Source organism: Eschrichtius robustus, chromosome X, assembly GCF_028021215.1.
Source record: "Eschrichtius robustus isolate mEscRob2 chromosome X, mEscRob2.pri, whole genome shotgun sequence".
In the NCBI taxonomy this organism is placed as follows: Eukaryota; Metazoa; Chordata; class Mammalia; order Artiodactyla; family Eschrichtiidae; genus Eschrichtius; species Eschrichtius robustus.
In genome coordinates, this window is record NC_090845.1 from 67,753,908 (window position 1) to 67,769,736 (window position 15,829).

At 37.1% G+C, this 15,829-nt stretch overlaps 1 protein-coding gene across 1 annotated transcript in view; it reads left to right on the top strand.

The window, feature by feature from the left end:
* Nucleotides 1–15,829, top strand: part of ATP7A (ATPase copper transporting alpha) — a 142,219-nt gene that overhangs the window by 122,891 nt on the left and 3,499 nt on the right. Inside the window, exons 13-22 of the mRNA XM_068532484.1 lie at nucleotides 15–169; nucleotides 388–522; nucleotides 2,552–2,746; nucleotides 4,313–4,495; nucleotides 6,190–6,406; nucleotides 10,622–10,768; nucleotides 11,984–12,126; nucleotides 13,360–13,563; nucleotides 14,073–14,190; nucleotides 15,611–15,713. Coding sequence (XP_068388585.1) covers nucleotides 15–169; nucleotides 388–522; nucleotides 2,552–2,746; nucleotides 4,313–4,495; nucleotides 6,190–6,406; nucleotides 10,622–10,768; nucleotides 11,984–12,126; nucleotides 13,360–13,563; nucleotides 14,073–14,190; nucleotides 15,611–15,713 — 1,600 coding nt within the window. The remainder of the gene's footprint in view (nucleotides 1–14; nucleotides 170–387; nucleotides 523–2,551; nucleotides 2,747–4,312; nucleotides 4,496–6,189; nucleotides 6,407–10,621; nucleotides 10,769–11,983; nucleotides 12,127–13,359; nucleotides 13,564–14,072; nucleotides 14,191–15,610; nucleotides 15,714–15,829) is intronic.

Below are 15,829 nucleotides of genomic sequence, written 5' to 3' on the forward strand. Positions count from 1 at the left end.
TACTCCTTATATAGGGGAGGCAATGCCTGTGGCTAAGAAGTCTGGCAGCACAGTGATTGCTGGTTCCATTAACCAGAATGGGTCACTCCTTATCCGTGCAACCCATGTTGGAGCAGACACAACCCTTTCTCAAATTGTCAGACTTGTAGAGGAGGCACAAACATCAAAGGTAAATTAACTAACTCCCTAGGAGAAACAAAGTATTTTCATGAAAGCCCACTCAGTATAAATCTTGATCTAGTTTTTATGTGTTCCTTTGATTAATTCTAGCTGTATTAATATGGAGTTTATTAAAATATTTGTGCTCAATACTAAATATGCTCTATATTCATTATCAAAAAAGGAGACTTTGATATACATATCATTATTATTATTTTTTAATTCTAGGCTCCTATCCAGCAGTTTGCAGACAAACTCAGTGGCTACTTTGTTCCTTTTATTGTCATTGTTTCCATTGCTACCCTTTTGGTTTGGATTATAATTGGATTTCTGAATTTTGAAATCGTGGAAACCTACTTTCCTGTGAGTGACTTATAACACCTTTTTTTCATATGTAAAACAGTGTGTGAATCTTTTGCATAAGTAATTAATTGGAAAATAACTAGTAATTACTGGTATCTTTAACAGACTGGAGTGAGAGGGTGATAAGAATAACATTTGCATTTCTGTAAATATAAAGAAAACATAAAAGGTTTTTTTCATTATGACTTGTGATTTTCCAAAAGCAAGTACAGGCATACCTCGTTTTATTGCACTTTGCTTTATCGTGCTTTGCAGATATTGTGTTTTTTACAAATTGAAGGTTTGTGGCAACCCTGCGTCGAGCATGTCTATCGACGCCATTTTTCCAACAGCATTATTTTTTAATTAAGGTATGTACATGTTTCTTGAGACATAATGATGTTGCACATTTAGTAGACTACGGTATAGTGTAAACATAACTTTTACATTCATTAGGAAACCAAAGAATTCTTGTGACTCACTTTATTTCGGTGGTCTGGAACTGAACCCACAATATCTCCGAGGTATGCCTATAGTGACCTTTCACATTTTATACTTAGTCTGAGTCCCAGCATGATTTTGCTTTCACAAAGGACAATGGATATATTGAGGAAAATCTTGGGATCTCAGCTCTGCCACATACCATCAGTGTGATCTTAGGTCAACTTAATTTCTCTTTGAGCTTTGGTTTCCTCACTTCTCAAGTGAGATTTTAATAATGCTCATCCAACATAACTTGCAGTTGTAAAAGTTAGATAAGATGATATATATTAGACATACTTTGTAATTTATTAAATGCTTTATAAATATAAGATAATATTAGTGTCTGCTTCTCTCTAGTTCTATGGTGTTCTCTAACGTATGGTCATAAAGTGGTAAAGTAGACCTGGACTGTACCTCATGTTAGAGATAAAACCTTTAAGTCACTGAATTTCTCTTATCTTCAGTTTTGTCATCTGTAATATAGTGATAATAATACCTAAATTTCAGGATTGGAATTAGTGTAGGTGAAAACATACACTTATGACATATATGAAAGCATAAGCTTAGATGTCTATGAAAATCCCTTCCAACTCTGTCTCCCTCTATATATATAACTCTTAGATGATCACTTAGTTTAAGTATTTGAGAACTTAGTAAGAACATAGCACTGTAAAACCATTATTACTAAGAAAGTCTTACTTTGTTGTGTTTCGTTCTTTTAAAAATGCCATGCTGTACACTGTTTCATGCTGTTTGTCCCTTCAATTAAAGAACAGGTAGAATCATAACATCTATGTATCTATTCCACAATATGGTCATTAGTATAATATTAAAAAGTTTCTTTAAATGATTCATATTGGTTGAGTACTCATTGAACAAGAGGATTTCTGGGAAGTATTTTGGAACGTGTCTCCTTCAGGAATTTTTCTCATGAATTCAGGGAGTCTTAGGAGATTTCTCCTAATACTATCGATCATACTTACCACAGAAGCAAATACTCAATGTCACTAAGAGCTATACTACCAGATATACTCAGTTCACGTTGTTTTGTCCAAAAGAACTTTATTGAAATGTGGTGAAGCAACCTTTGCAAACTGGGTGATTTTTTTCATTGTCTTTAAAGAATAGTGTGAAAGGCAGCTTTATGGTGTTAGTATACAGAAGTACAGAATTATTTTTGTTCAGGATCAAATATGTTGAGAATTAGGTCCTATGTTTGCAGCTATTTTTGAAAGTCCCTAATAAAAACACTTATTCTCTCAATATGGGGGGGAGTTGACTTTTATTATGTTCCTTATATTCACTCCATAGTTTGTAACTCTGGAATCAGCAAGATTGAAATCTTGATTTTAGGACTGTAATTTGTTTACCAGTTATGTCAACAATATCTTATATTCATAAAAGAAAAAAAGTGTTTTCTTACTAATAGCTAAAACATATGTTGGTAACTAAGCAAGATTATGTGTGACTCCAAAATTGTGGTTTTATTTAAGTAGAGTTAAGCTTTGTTCCTTTTGTTTTATTCAGCTCTGAATCAGTAATCAAAATTCATGCATTTCTTCTCAAGGGCTACAACAGAAGTATCTCCCGAACAGAAACAATAATACGCTTTGCTTTCCAAGCCTCAATCACAGTTCTGTGCATTGCATGCCCCTGTTCACTGGGATTGGCCACTCCAACTGCCGTGATGGTGGGTACAGGAGTAGGCGCTCAAAATGGCATACTAATCAAAGGTGGTGAGCCATTGGAGATGGCTCATAAGGTAAGATACTCCCCAGAACTAAGAGTTGTCTCATTCAAACTGGCAATAGCACCCATATTGAAAAATAGAGTCTTAAATTATTTCTACATAGTCCGTAAGCTGAGCCTCTTCTGGCACTATCGTGAGGGTTGAGGTAGGAAAGGTGTCAGTTTGGTTCTGCTCTGGATTGGCCTTAGTTATATGAGACCTCTCAAACTACTCCAGACCTACTCTCTTTAGAGTAGACCCTGGTGTGGAAAACCTGGAGTCCTATCCCAGCTCAGATTAGACTGGTCTTTAGGGCAGGAAGACACCATAGATATTTGCTCAGGCAATTTGCCCAAGTCTATCAGGCTTCTAACCTGTTTGTGTGTGACTCCATGTTTGTGCTGTTCGCGATTAGATAGGGCTTGCTGTTCCTCTGCCTTTGCTGCCACCAGCTGACAGTTTGCAACTATGACTTCAGGAATATAATCCTGTCCCTGATCTCTCTCCTATTAGAATTTCCATCACAATCTCAATCAAGGCTATTTGACTTAAACTAAAACCATGTTCCTTCTAGTATGTTCTTATTATGAGGATATAAACTATAAAGAGATGCATGTAGTAAACACAGAACACAGCTTAGATTTGGAGCCTCATCTAGCCAGTGAATACAGGCTACTAATTTTTATAGTAATTTTAAATTTTGATATGATTTCAAACTTAAATAAAAGTTGCAAGAATAGTATAAAGAACTCCCGTATACCCTTTACTGCAGGTATGAAGCCCCTTTCCTAAGAACAAGGACAATCTCTTACATAACCACAGTACAAAGATCAAAATCAAGAAGTTGATATTGATATAATACTCTTGTTTAATCTGTTGTCCATATTCCAGTTTCCTCAGCTGACTCCATAATCCTTTATAGCTGTTTTTAATTTCGTCCGGAATCATGCTTTGTATTTAGTTGTCATATCTCTTTTCATCTCAGTTCCTCAAGCTATTCATTTCTCAAGGGTCGTTATCCGAGTTTACTGTGAGGTGGCTGTTCTTTAGTTCCAGACTCTTCCTTTTTCCTACCTGGTCTGAGTTTCCCTCGTTGGTTCCCTGAGCTGTCTCTTCGCAGGCCAAGCTTCTCATCTAGACCCAATAAAGTCAAAGCAACCCAGAAGGTCTTATCTGGTGCACACTTCAACTTAATTACTTACTTAAAATCATTTGCCTACTGCCCAGATTTCCCCTACAGATCTGTTCATTAGTACTGAAAGCCTTTCTCTTTCCCTAGAAGACCTAGAGACATCTCTTAATTACCTATTAACAGTCAACTCTTAACAAGTAGTTCTAGTTATTTAACATATGTCCACAGTACGTTGAACATTTGCAAGGGAGGGCTATTAGGTGTAACTAAGGATATTTCTTCCCTTTTTCTCCCTTCTTTTTATCCTCCCAAAGACAGTTTATTTAGTCCAATTAAATCAAAGGTCAGCTTATTAAGAAACAAGATAGTAATGTGTTTGTCAAAGTAAACCTTTTTCTCATTTCTGGAAAGCTGATATTAAGAATTATCAAACCATATAGGTGCATTGTATTTTGATTTTCTTACAGGTAAAGGTAGTGGTATTTGATAAAACTGGAACCATTACCCATGGAACCCCAGTAGTGAATCAAGTAAAGGTTCTAGTGGAAAGTAACAGAATGTCACGCAATAAGATCCTGGCCATTGTGGGAACTGCTGAAAGTAACAGTGAACACCCTCTAGGAGCAGCCATAACCAAATACTGCAAGCAGGTACAATTTTTCCCTTGTTTATTCATGATTTACATATATAGTTGGTATTAAGCTAGAGAGACTCGTGTTTTCTCATTTTATTTTGTATGTCTTAATTTCTTCATGCAGGAAAGTATAAAGATGAAAACAAAAATTAACTATAACCCTACCACACAGATAACCCCAGTCAACTGAAAAATTAATATAGAAGTAATACATATTTATGGGAGGAAAATTGAGATAATTCAGCGTTACATAACAAAAAAGGAAAGCCTCATTCCCTGCCCCCTTCCATAATTCCTCTCTCCAAAGTTTAACAAGTATTAACCTGTTAACAGTCTTTTTAAATAACAGCTTTATTGAGGTAAAATTCACATACCATAAAGTTCACCCTTGTAAAGTTACAATTCAATAATTTTTAGTATATTCACAAAAGTGTGCATCTGTTAACCATTTTTAGTTCATATACCAGCATTTATTATTTTTTAAACTTTACATAGAAAGGTGATACAATGACCAATCTTTGGTACCTTTTAAAAAGATTTTATTAAATGATTTTTCCATATCAGGACATATAGATCTGCCTCATTGTTTTTAATGACTATATTGTATTCTATTGTATGATTGGTTTTTTGGCTCTTACAATGTACAGTTAACATCCTTGTCAGCTTTTGCACATTTATCCTAATATTCAATGCCTATCAATGCAACTGCTAGATCAAAGGATACATGCAGTTAAATTCTGATGAATATTACCAATGCTCAAATGACAAATATTATCAACACCCACACAAAAAGGTGTACCAGTTCATATTTTCACAAGAAGTTGAATGCCCATTTCCCTACATTCTCACCAACATTTTATTTTTTCCAATTCAATAAGTAAAAAAATTTATTCATTGATGGTTTACTTTGCATTTTTTTAATTATGAATAAGGTTGAGCATCTTTTCACATGTGTATTGGCCATTTGAATTTCTTTTCCTATACCCTGTTTGCTTGTATACTTTGCCTATTTTTTCATAAGATTGTTTACCTTTTTCTCATTGATTTGTATAAGTTCTTTGTAAATTATCTCACAGAGTCTTTCAGTTAGAACGTGGCAGTTTCACCATTGGTGTTGCCATTTCTTTATTTGTTCTTTCCTTTTTACCTATTACTGACCTGGCTTCTTTACACCCAAATCAAATAACAGAGAGGATGAAGATATAAAGAGACAGGAAACAGTGATGGTCACCAGAATTCTTTGGCTCACTAAGGACACACAATCATACTAGAGAGACCCTCTGGTAACTGAAGGCCCTGTTCCTTGTTACCCTTTTCCCTGTACCGAATAGAAAATCTGACTTGAAAATAGAATTAAATATGTAACTTGTAGATCTCTACTGGAAAGGACAGAGAATATTGATAAACCTTCCACATTTTCTTTCCCGAAAGTTGGTATAAATCTTATAAAGTGGGATTTAAAATAAGTATTGTGAGGTTCTCTTCTAACTTTGAACATTATACGCAATGCTCTGTTCCTTCGTCCTTATCAAAACCCACTGTCAAATAGGCTATGATAAGTGACAGTTTTATTCTAAACATTCAGAATTAACCAGGCATGTAGATTGTGTCTAAACATTTAGAATTAACCAGCAGTAATCTTTGATCTTGCTAATGAGGACCTTGGATTATTAGAACAGCAGAGGAAATCCTTCTGTTTCTATCTGTTAGGAGCTGGATACTGAAACCTTGGGTACCTGCATAGATTTCCAGGTTGTGCCAGGCTGTGGTATTAGCTGTAAAGTCACCAATATCGAAGGCTTGCTACACAAGGATAACTGGAAGATAGAGGAAAATAATATTAAAAATGCATCCCTGGTTCAAATAGATACAAGTAATGAACAGTCATCAACTTCATCTTCCATGATTATTGATGCCCAGCTCTCAAGTAAGCTAATTTTCTTTGTAGTACCAATTATGGGACAGTTATTAACAGATGTCTAACTTTATAATCTGAACTGTTATATAAGAAACAAGATTGGTGTCATGGTTTCATTTTCGTAAATCAGTTTCACTGTAGGCCTTCTAATTATTTTACTCAGTTACTCAAGAACATTTTTCAGTTGTGCTCCTTGATTACAGTAGAGGGTGATAAAGTCTAGCGTTAGCTGATCTTCCATCTTTTAGTTCAGCTGTCTTTCTTTTATTTCTCACCACGGCTGCTCCAAACCTTTTGTATCCTTCACAAGCTCCTATGGCCTTCCCCCTAGTTCCCTAAGTAAATTGTCCGGCTTATTTTTCACACAGAAATTTAAGGTTCTCAGACATGTGTTCTTTCAGGTTTTTTTTGCTCAGAATGTTTCCTTTTTCAGGGAAAGAAGTATCCCTCATCTTGTGTAATGAATCCCCTCATCTTTGCCCTAGATCCCACCCTCTCTTGATTCCTCAGAGACCTCATGCTCTGTTATGTCCCCTTGCTTCTTTTTTTCCCAACGCTCTGTCGTAGCTCCTTCTCCTAAACATATAAACATTTCTTCCATCAAAATCACTGTATTCCCATCTAGATTTTATCCTCCCTGTCTTTCTTTTCCTTAATATCCAAGCTTCTAGAAAGAGTAGTCTAGGCTGGCTGAATTCACTTCTTCACTGCACAGTTTGGCTTCTGCCCCATCCATACTAGTGAAACTGTTTTAAGTCCACTGGTGATCTCATTTAGTCCCCTCTCCAGTGGTCACTTTTCAGTCTTCATTGCTGTATGACCTCGCTAAGGCATTTGACAATGTTGACCATTTCTTCTTTCCTAAAATGTTTTTCTCCCTTGATTCCATGACCCTGCTTTCTCTAGATTCTCCTCTCACCTACCTGGCTGTTCTTTCTAATCCTCTTCTGATTCCTCTTTTCTCCTGCTCTCACATGTTGGGTGTCCTCAGAGTTTTGTTCTTTGTCTTTTGCTCATTTTACATACTCTCTCTGTACAGTCTTTTCTTTAAAATTTTATTTATTTTTTGGCTGTGTTGGGTCTTCGTTGCTGTGCACTGGCTTTCTCTAGTTGCGGCAACTGGGGGCTACTCTTTGTTGTGGTACACAGGCTTCTCATTGCGGTGGCTTCTCTTTGCTGTGGAGCATGGGCTCTAGGCATGTGAGCTTCAGTAGTTGTGGCACGTGGGCTCAGTAGTTGTGACTCGTGGGCTCCAGAGCACAGGCTCAGTAGTTGTGGCGCACGGGCTTAGTTGCTCTGCGGCATGTGGGATCTTCCCGGACCAGGGCTCGAACCCGTGTCCCCTGCATTGGCAGGCGGATTCCCAACCACTGCGCCACCAGGGAAGTCCTCTCTGTACAGTCTTGTTCATGCTTATCACTTAATTCTACCACCTGTAGGTTTCCACTGCCCCTCTAAAATCCATATCTGCAGCCAAGGCCAGTTTCCCGAGTTTCCTGTTGGTCTATCCATCTGACCAAAAACATGCTATACATACCTAAGTGTGCCAGGACCCCCCTACCCATCTGTGCTTGAGTAATTTTTCTAACATGCAAACCTGAGTATATCACTTTCTGACTAATACCTTTTATTGCAGTGGTTTATAACCTATTTTTGAATCACGAACCTTTGGAGGAAGGTGGTAAAAGCTATGCCCACCACTCAGAAAATTTCTGTTTTGGACGTTTGTATGTATCCAAAAGCCCCTCCGTGGAAATCTGTTAAGGACCCTGGTGGCTTGGACCAGTGTGATAACAGTAGAGGCCGTTAAGAAGTGGTCAAATTCTGGACATATCTTTTTTTTTTTTGGCTGCATGAGATGTCTTGTGGGATTTTAGTCCCCAACCGGGAATCGAACCCGTGCTCCCTGCAACAGAAGCTTGGAGTCCTAACCACTGGACCACCAGGGAATTCCCCTGGATGTGAGCTGGCTGACAGATCTCACAGATTAGAAATGGGGAATTAGGCCAAAGTTTGTGGCCTAAGTAATTTAGAAGGATGGAGTTACCATTTAAACAAGATGGAGAAGATCACAGGAGGGGCAGTATTGAGGAAAAGTGATCAAGAGTTCAGTTTTTGACATGTTAAAGTTTGAGTGCCTGTTAGGTATTCAAGTGGAGATGTCGTATAAATGGAACTATCAAGGAGGCAGGTGGCTGCACAAGTCTGGAGTTCCAAGGAAACAAACTGGGTTGGAGATGTAGACTTGGGAGTCATCCACTTATAGATCTGTGCTGGCCAATATGGTAGCCACTAGTTACATGTGACTATTTAAATTTAAATTAATTAAAATTTAATTTAATTTAAAATTCAGCCCTTCAGCCATACTAGTCACATTTCAGTGCTCAATAGCCACATGTTGTTAGTGGCTACTGTATTAAACAGAGCAGATGTACAACATTTCCATCATCACAGAAAGTTCTGTTGGACAGCGCTGATATAGATGGTATTTAAAGCCATGAGACTGGATAAAATCATCAAGGAGTTGGGAATTCCCTGGTGGTCCAGTGGTTAGGACTTGGCGCTTTCACTGCCATGGGCCTGGGTTTGATCCCTGGTCGGGGAACTAAGATACCACAAGCGGCGAGGTGTGGCAAAAAAAAAAAAATCATCAAGGAGTAAGAGTAGATAGAGGGGGAATGAGATTAAACCTGAAGAGGTTTAAGGACTGAGCCCTGCAACACTACAAATTAAGAGGTCAGTGAGATGAGGAAGGATCAGCAAAGAAGACAGAAGAAGTGGTGAGTGAGGAGGTAGCTCATAAGAATGTGGTGATCTAGAAGCCAAATGAAGAAAGTATTTCAAGGCGGGAATGATCAACTGTGTTAAAATGCTGCTAATAGGGCAAGTAAGATGAGGACGAAGAATTACCCATTAGATTTATTAAAGATCACTGGTGTACTGTATGAACAATTCTTTGGAGTAACAGAGACAAAAGCTCTATTTGAGTGGGTTCACAAGAGAATGGGAAGGTATGAATTGGAGGGCAGCCGATAGAGACAACACTTTTGAGAAGTTTTGCTATGAACAGAAGCAGAGAAATGGGGTAGTAGCTAGAGAGGTAAATGAGATCAAGAGAGGGTTGTTTCATTTTCTTTTTTAAAGATAGGACTATGTACTGCAGAAATAGAAAATATGATTATGCAGGAGAGAGAGGGGAGAATTGTTGGAGAGACGTTCTAAAACAGGCAAAGGGGGACTTCCCTGGTGGTCCAGTGGTTAAGACTCTGCACTCCCGATGCAGGGGCACTGGGCTCGATCCCTGGTCAGGGAACTAGATCCCGCATGCCGCAACTAAAAGCCCTCATGCCGCAACTAAAGATCCTGCGTGCTGCAACTAAAGATTCTGCGTGCTGCAACGAAGATCCTGTGTGCTGCAACTAAGACCCGGCACAGCCGAATAAATAAATAAATAAATAAATAAATATAAAATAGGCAAAGGAGGGGGCTCTAGTATGCAAGTGGAGAAGTTGCCCTTAAATAGGAGTAGGGGCTGTTTATAATAACAGAAGAGAGTCTAGATCAGTATGTACACAGGCACAGGCAGTTGGGTAGATGTGGCAATAAGAGCTTGTGGAAGTTCTCTTCTGATTGCTTTTATTTTCTTCCTGAAGTAGGAAGCAGAGTCATCATCTGGTATGAGAATGGGAGAAGAGAAGGTATAAAGTAGCCATCTAGAAGGAATGGAGAATGAATGGACTAGGGAAATGTAGTAGAATAGCCAGGCATCACTAAGGGCCCACTTAAAGTTAGTGGTCATACATTTAAAATGAGACATCAGTATGGTTGTGTGTTCTTGTCCAACACTGATGGTTGTACTGATGCACAATAAATATTTTTGATTTAATTCAGTTGCTATGGAAGATCATAAGGAAGGGTCACATGGAAAGCGTCACCAAGAAAGTAACGTTTGAACTGGCTCTTAAAGAATATATATGATGCAGTTTGGTATTTGAAGAGGAGGGATGAGGACCTCTAGGTGGCCCTCACTCCTCATGTGCAAAGACCCAGAGGCATGGAAGAGCAGAGTATGTTCCTTGAACATTTGGAAATCACTGTTGTAGGCTGTTTTCTACCAAAAAACCAATGTAGTGACTGTGCAAGATTAGAGAGGAAGACTGTCCCTAAAGGGTTGTTATAAATATTAAACAAGTTCACTAAATGTCATTTCTGTACTTTCTTCAGATGCTCTTAATGCTCAGCAGTACAAAGTTCTTATTGGTAACCGGGAGTGGATGATTAGAAATGGTCTTGTCATTAATAACGATGTAAATGATTCCATGACTGAACATGAGAGAAAAGGTCGGACTGCTGTATTGGTAGCAGTTGATGGTAAGGTTTTCCTTAAGTACACTATGACTCAGTGTCATGATTTCACTTGTTTTCTGTGTAATTTTGAGAGACATCTGAACTATGAGTGTTATTCAAAAGCAGCCTGAATGCAAAGTAAAAATGTCAGCAATACATAATTGTTACTGATTAATTTAAAATTCTCTTGCATTTGCCTGGCTTTGTTATTTTCCTCCGTGGCCTATGGTTTTAAAAAAAGCTAATCAAGGATTTGTTTTAAAACCTAAAAATAACATTATAGCAAAGTAAAAGAATATTTATAATCTCATCATCTAAACACAATGTCAGTTTTAATTGATATTTCTGGATATATATTCATACACATCACACAGAATTACAATATTAGTGCATACACTGTTTATAATGGGTGCATTTTATTGTATGTAAATTTTACCTCAAAGTTGAATAAAAATTTAAAATTCCTTGTACACATACTGTTTTATTTTATCTTATTTTATTTAATAGTAAATATTTCCAATCATATTTTAATGTGGCACCATTTATCATACTTATACACTATGACTAACTTAATCATTCCCCTGTTGGAAATTTAAGCTACTTCTAATATTTTATTATTGTAAGTAATACCACAGTAAACATCTTTGAGGTTTTAGGTATTTCGTTAAATTATTTCTTAGGGTACATTTCTAGCTGTGAGATTAATTAGTCAACATTTATAATCCTTGCTAAGTATGAAGGCAGTATCTTACTATGGCCTTTTTAGGCCCAGGAAGAAGCAGAAAATACCATTTATTTTTGTTTTTAAAATAGCTACTTGTAGTGATTTTTTTCCCAGTATAAAATGCCAGTTTTGTTTCCATCCACCCCTTCACCTTAAAAAGGGTGAAGTATGACTTTTCAGTTTCATTTGCCTTTAAATTAGCTAAAGTGTTTGGGGCTATTGGCCAATACTTCTCTAAAGAAAGAAAATAAGTATCCAGTAAAGTCTCTTCAGTTTCCTATCATTACCTTCATTAGTAAGCCCTACCTCACTCTGTGAAATTTTCACAACCAAGTATGGAGGCTTGTTGCAGGGTTTGTGGTATAAAGTCTATGTGGTCTTGGAGATATTTTGAGTTAAGCCAAGTCGTGAACAACTTCACTTAACAAAATTCATTTCTTTCTGAAATTTTAAGTCAGAATATTATTCTGCTTTCACCATATTCCAAATTCTATCTTCTGGTGCTCCTATATTAGATGAGCTGTGCGGCTTGATAGCTGTCGCTGATACAGTGAAGCCTGAAGCAGAATTAGCAGTCCATATTCTGAAATCTATGGGCTTAGAAGTAGTTCTGATGACTGGAGACAACAGTAAAACAGCTAGATCTATTGCTTCTCAGGTAATGCGTTTACTTAGTTGTTGGGGTGGGAGTATGTGGTAACTTCTCATTCTTCACATACATTTCCTTTCTTGCCTTCAGCTGCTAAAGAAGTCATATTACCTATTATTTTCATTATCCCCGAGTAGCCATATCTGGTTCCTTAAAGAAAAATTGGCATACTATGCAGGAAGGACTTTGGGTTTTGTCTGGAACTGTTATAAGTAAAAAGCTATTTGCTGAGTTCATGGGATGCTTGAGTGACATTGTACACAGTTTCTGTTGATGCTTCCTTTGAAATGTTGCTGATAGTCTCCACCGGTGCTGCCAGCCTAAGCCAGGCTCTCATCCTCTCATGCCTAAAGTACAGCAGTAGCTCCACGCACGTTCCTCTCTAGTCCATCCTGGATACCACTGATAGAACCATCTTCCATAGCATTCTTCTGCTACTCACCCCCACATTTGCCTTCCCTCTAAAACTTTTCTCATATTAATCTTTTCTATTTTGGAATGCCTTCTCCCCTCTTCTATTAAATAATAAAGATAAATACATTCTTGTATAAAAAATACAGAAGGCTATAAAGTAAAACGTTTAAGTCACCATTTTCCCAAGCCTCCCTGTCCAGCCCTACCCCCTTACACTTTTTCATATGCTTATATGTTCATATACAGATGTATAGTTCTGGTATTTTGAACATAAATTGGATCATTTTTGTACAAATTGTTCAGCAGTTTGCTTTCTTTCAGATAACAATATATATGCCTTGGAGCTTTGTCCACGTCTGAACATATAAAGTTATTTCATTCTTTCTACATCATTGCATTGAATTCCATAGTATGGATGCGTCATAATGTACTTAACCATTCCTCTAATAAAAAAAAAATAATTTATGTGGTTTTGAAAATTTTGTTTTACAAATAAGGCAGTAATATACATCCTTGGACATACTTCTTTTTATACATGTACAGGTATGTCCAAAATATAGCTAGGGGTGGAATTGCTGAACCAAATGACATGCACACTTTGATAGATGCTGCCAAATACCCTCCAAAAAGACAGTACCAACTTACACACCCACCAACAGTGCATAAGAGAGCTCATTTCCCCATATCCTTACAATCCCTGGATATTATTAGTCTCTTACAATTTGGACATTTGGTAGGTGGAAACTGATGGCTCATCATTGCCGAGTTATATTTCAGGTACTCAGTAATATTTCTTGAAATGAATGGAGTTTATTTTTGCCCATGTAGGTTGGCATTACTAAGGTGTTTGCTGAAGTTCTACCTTCCCACAAGGTTGCTAAGGTGAAGCAACTTCAAGAGGAGGGGAACCGGGTAGCAATGGTAGGAGATGGAATCAATGACTCCCCAGCGCTGGCGATGGCTAATGTTGGAATTGCCATTGGCACAGGCACAGATGTAGCCATTGAAGCAGCCGATGTGGTTTTGATACGGGTAAGTCCTATGGTCTGACCTTTGAGGAGTGTGAGACTGCTCTACATGGTCAGGGTTAGTGTCGTATATTGAACACAATGATTGTGCCCTTCGAATTCCCATGCTCCTAGCCATTGAGACTGGGAGAGTTCAAGATGGCAGTATGAGAAGACTTAGTAATTACTTCCAGACTTTCTCATTTCAGCAAAGCAAATGAGAATGACAAGCTTCTAAAGTGAAGCATTAGATTTGGGAATATACTTATCATACTCTTATCTTCAACAAATACTTGCTGAGGTTATTTTAGTGGGATTTAGTCCCTGTACCAGCATACAACCCTAAAAGTATTTTCAGAACCCTGAGAAAAATCCCTTCCAAGACAGCCTCAAATTTTTAGCAATATCTCAGATTTGTAGTTAATTCACATATTACCGTAAGGTACACATCATCTTCGGTATACACAGTATCAAATACAAGTTACTGGTCAAGTTACAGTCTCTTGCTAATATCACAAATATTTCTGTTCTCAGAATGATCTTCTGGATGTAGTGGCAAGTATTGATTTATCAAGGAAGACAGTCAAGAGGATTCGGATAAATTTTGTCTTTGCTCTAATTTATAATCTGATTGGAATTCCCATAGCTGCTGGTATGTGACAGTTAACTTGTATTGCTTTTCTCATGAAGTCGTTAGAGGCCTACCATATTGGAAGTTTTAGTCTTCTTATTATTAGTTTTGAGCTCAGTTTTGTATGTAGACTGCTGGTATGGTGAGAGGTAATTTTAAAATCAATAATTTAAATTTTCAGCATGTTCATTATGGCCTAGAATGTATAAGCCTTCTGATAGGTTTATTTTATTTTTTTACCTTATTTTTACCTTCAACTTTGTATTTTGAAATTTTCAAACGTACATAAACAAGGAGAAAAATGATACAATAAAACAATATACCCTTCACCAAAATTCACCAGTTAATAATATTTTGCCACATTGCTTCATCTCTTTCTCCATATACTCTCACACACATATGTACTTATTTGCTTACTCATTTAGTTTTTGCTGAAGAGAATAAATTTACCTTTAATCTCACTACCCGAACACAACTACTGTTGGTATTTTAGTATACGTCTTTCTGGTCTTTTTTTACTCTGTATTGGTTTTTGTCTTGTTTCATTGTTGTAATTATAGCATGCAGAGAATTTTCTTAATGTTCTAATAGCCAACAGTTTTTTTTAAAGTTTGGGAACCAGATGTGAGAAAGACAGAGAGAGAAATTGAACAAAGGAATACGACCAAGAAAAAGCAGTTTAGAATTATTTAATAAGCATCCGGTCATCCCTATTACTTAGGGGCTTGGTAGATGTTAGTATTAGTAATAACATAAGAAAAATAGTTATCACTTTCTTCTTGTTCTCTCTGGTTTGAGAGCCAAAGAAGGACATGAGATAACATGAGAACAATTACAAAGCTGTTTATCAACAGGGACACACAGATGGAGAGGACAAAGAGTAAAAGAACAAAATCCAGAGAGATTAATTCATGGAGCAAGTTATTTTTTAAAAATTATACAAGTAATATATGGTCACTGTATAAAAAGTAGAAAAAATACAGATAAGCACATAAAAAATTACAAGTACAGTAAGTCTATCTCATCCCCATCATATGAACAAATTTTTAAATGTCTGTCAAAACCAAGTGTGGATGAGTTTGTAGAATATGAACTCTCATACACTATTGGAGGGTTTGTGATCTGGTACAGCCACTTTGGAGAGCAACTGAGAAATATCTACCTAAAGTTGAAGGTGTGCCTATGTTATAACCTAGCTGTTTCACCTCTAGGTATATACCCTAGGGAAATTCTCAAACACGTGCACAGGGCGGCATGTACAAGAATGTTCACAGCAACACTCTATTAGTGAAAAATTGGCAACGACATAAATCTCTACCAACAGGAGGATAAATTGCTGAATAAATATCAAAGAAGGAAATGATTTGTATATATGTATTAGGAACACAGTGGTAATCTGTTTAGTACTGTTTGGTCTAACTAATCCAAACTTGTTTTCTAGGAGTTTTTATGCCCATTGGTTTGGTTTTGCAGCCCTGGATGGGATCTGCTGCAATGGCTGCTTCATCTGTTTCAGTAGTACTTTCTTCACTCCTCCTTAAACTGTAAGTATGATGGCTCGCTCACGCTTGTCTTTTATATTCCTTTTATCACCCACAGTCAGTCTTGCTAGGTTTTATTCTTGTATTGATCAATGATAAGCCCAAACTGTTCTTAATAA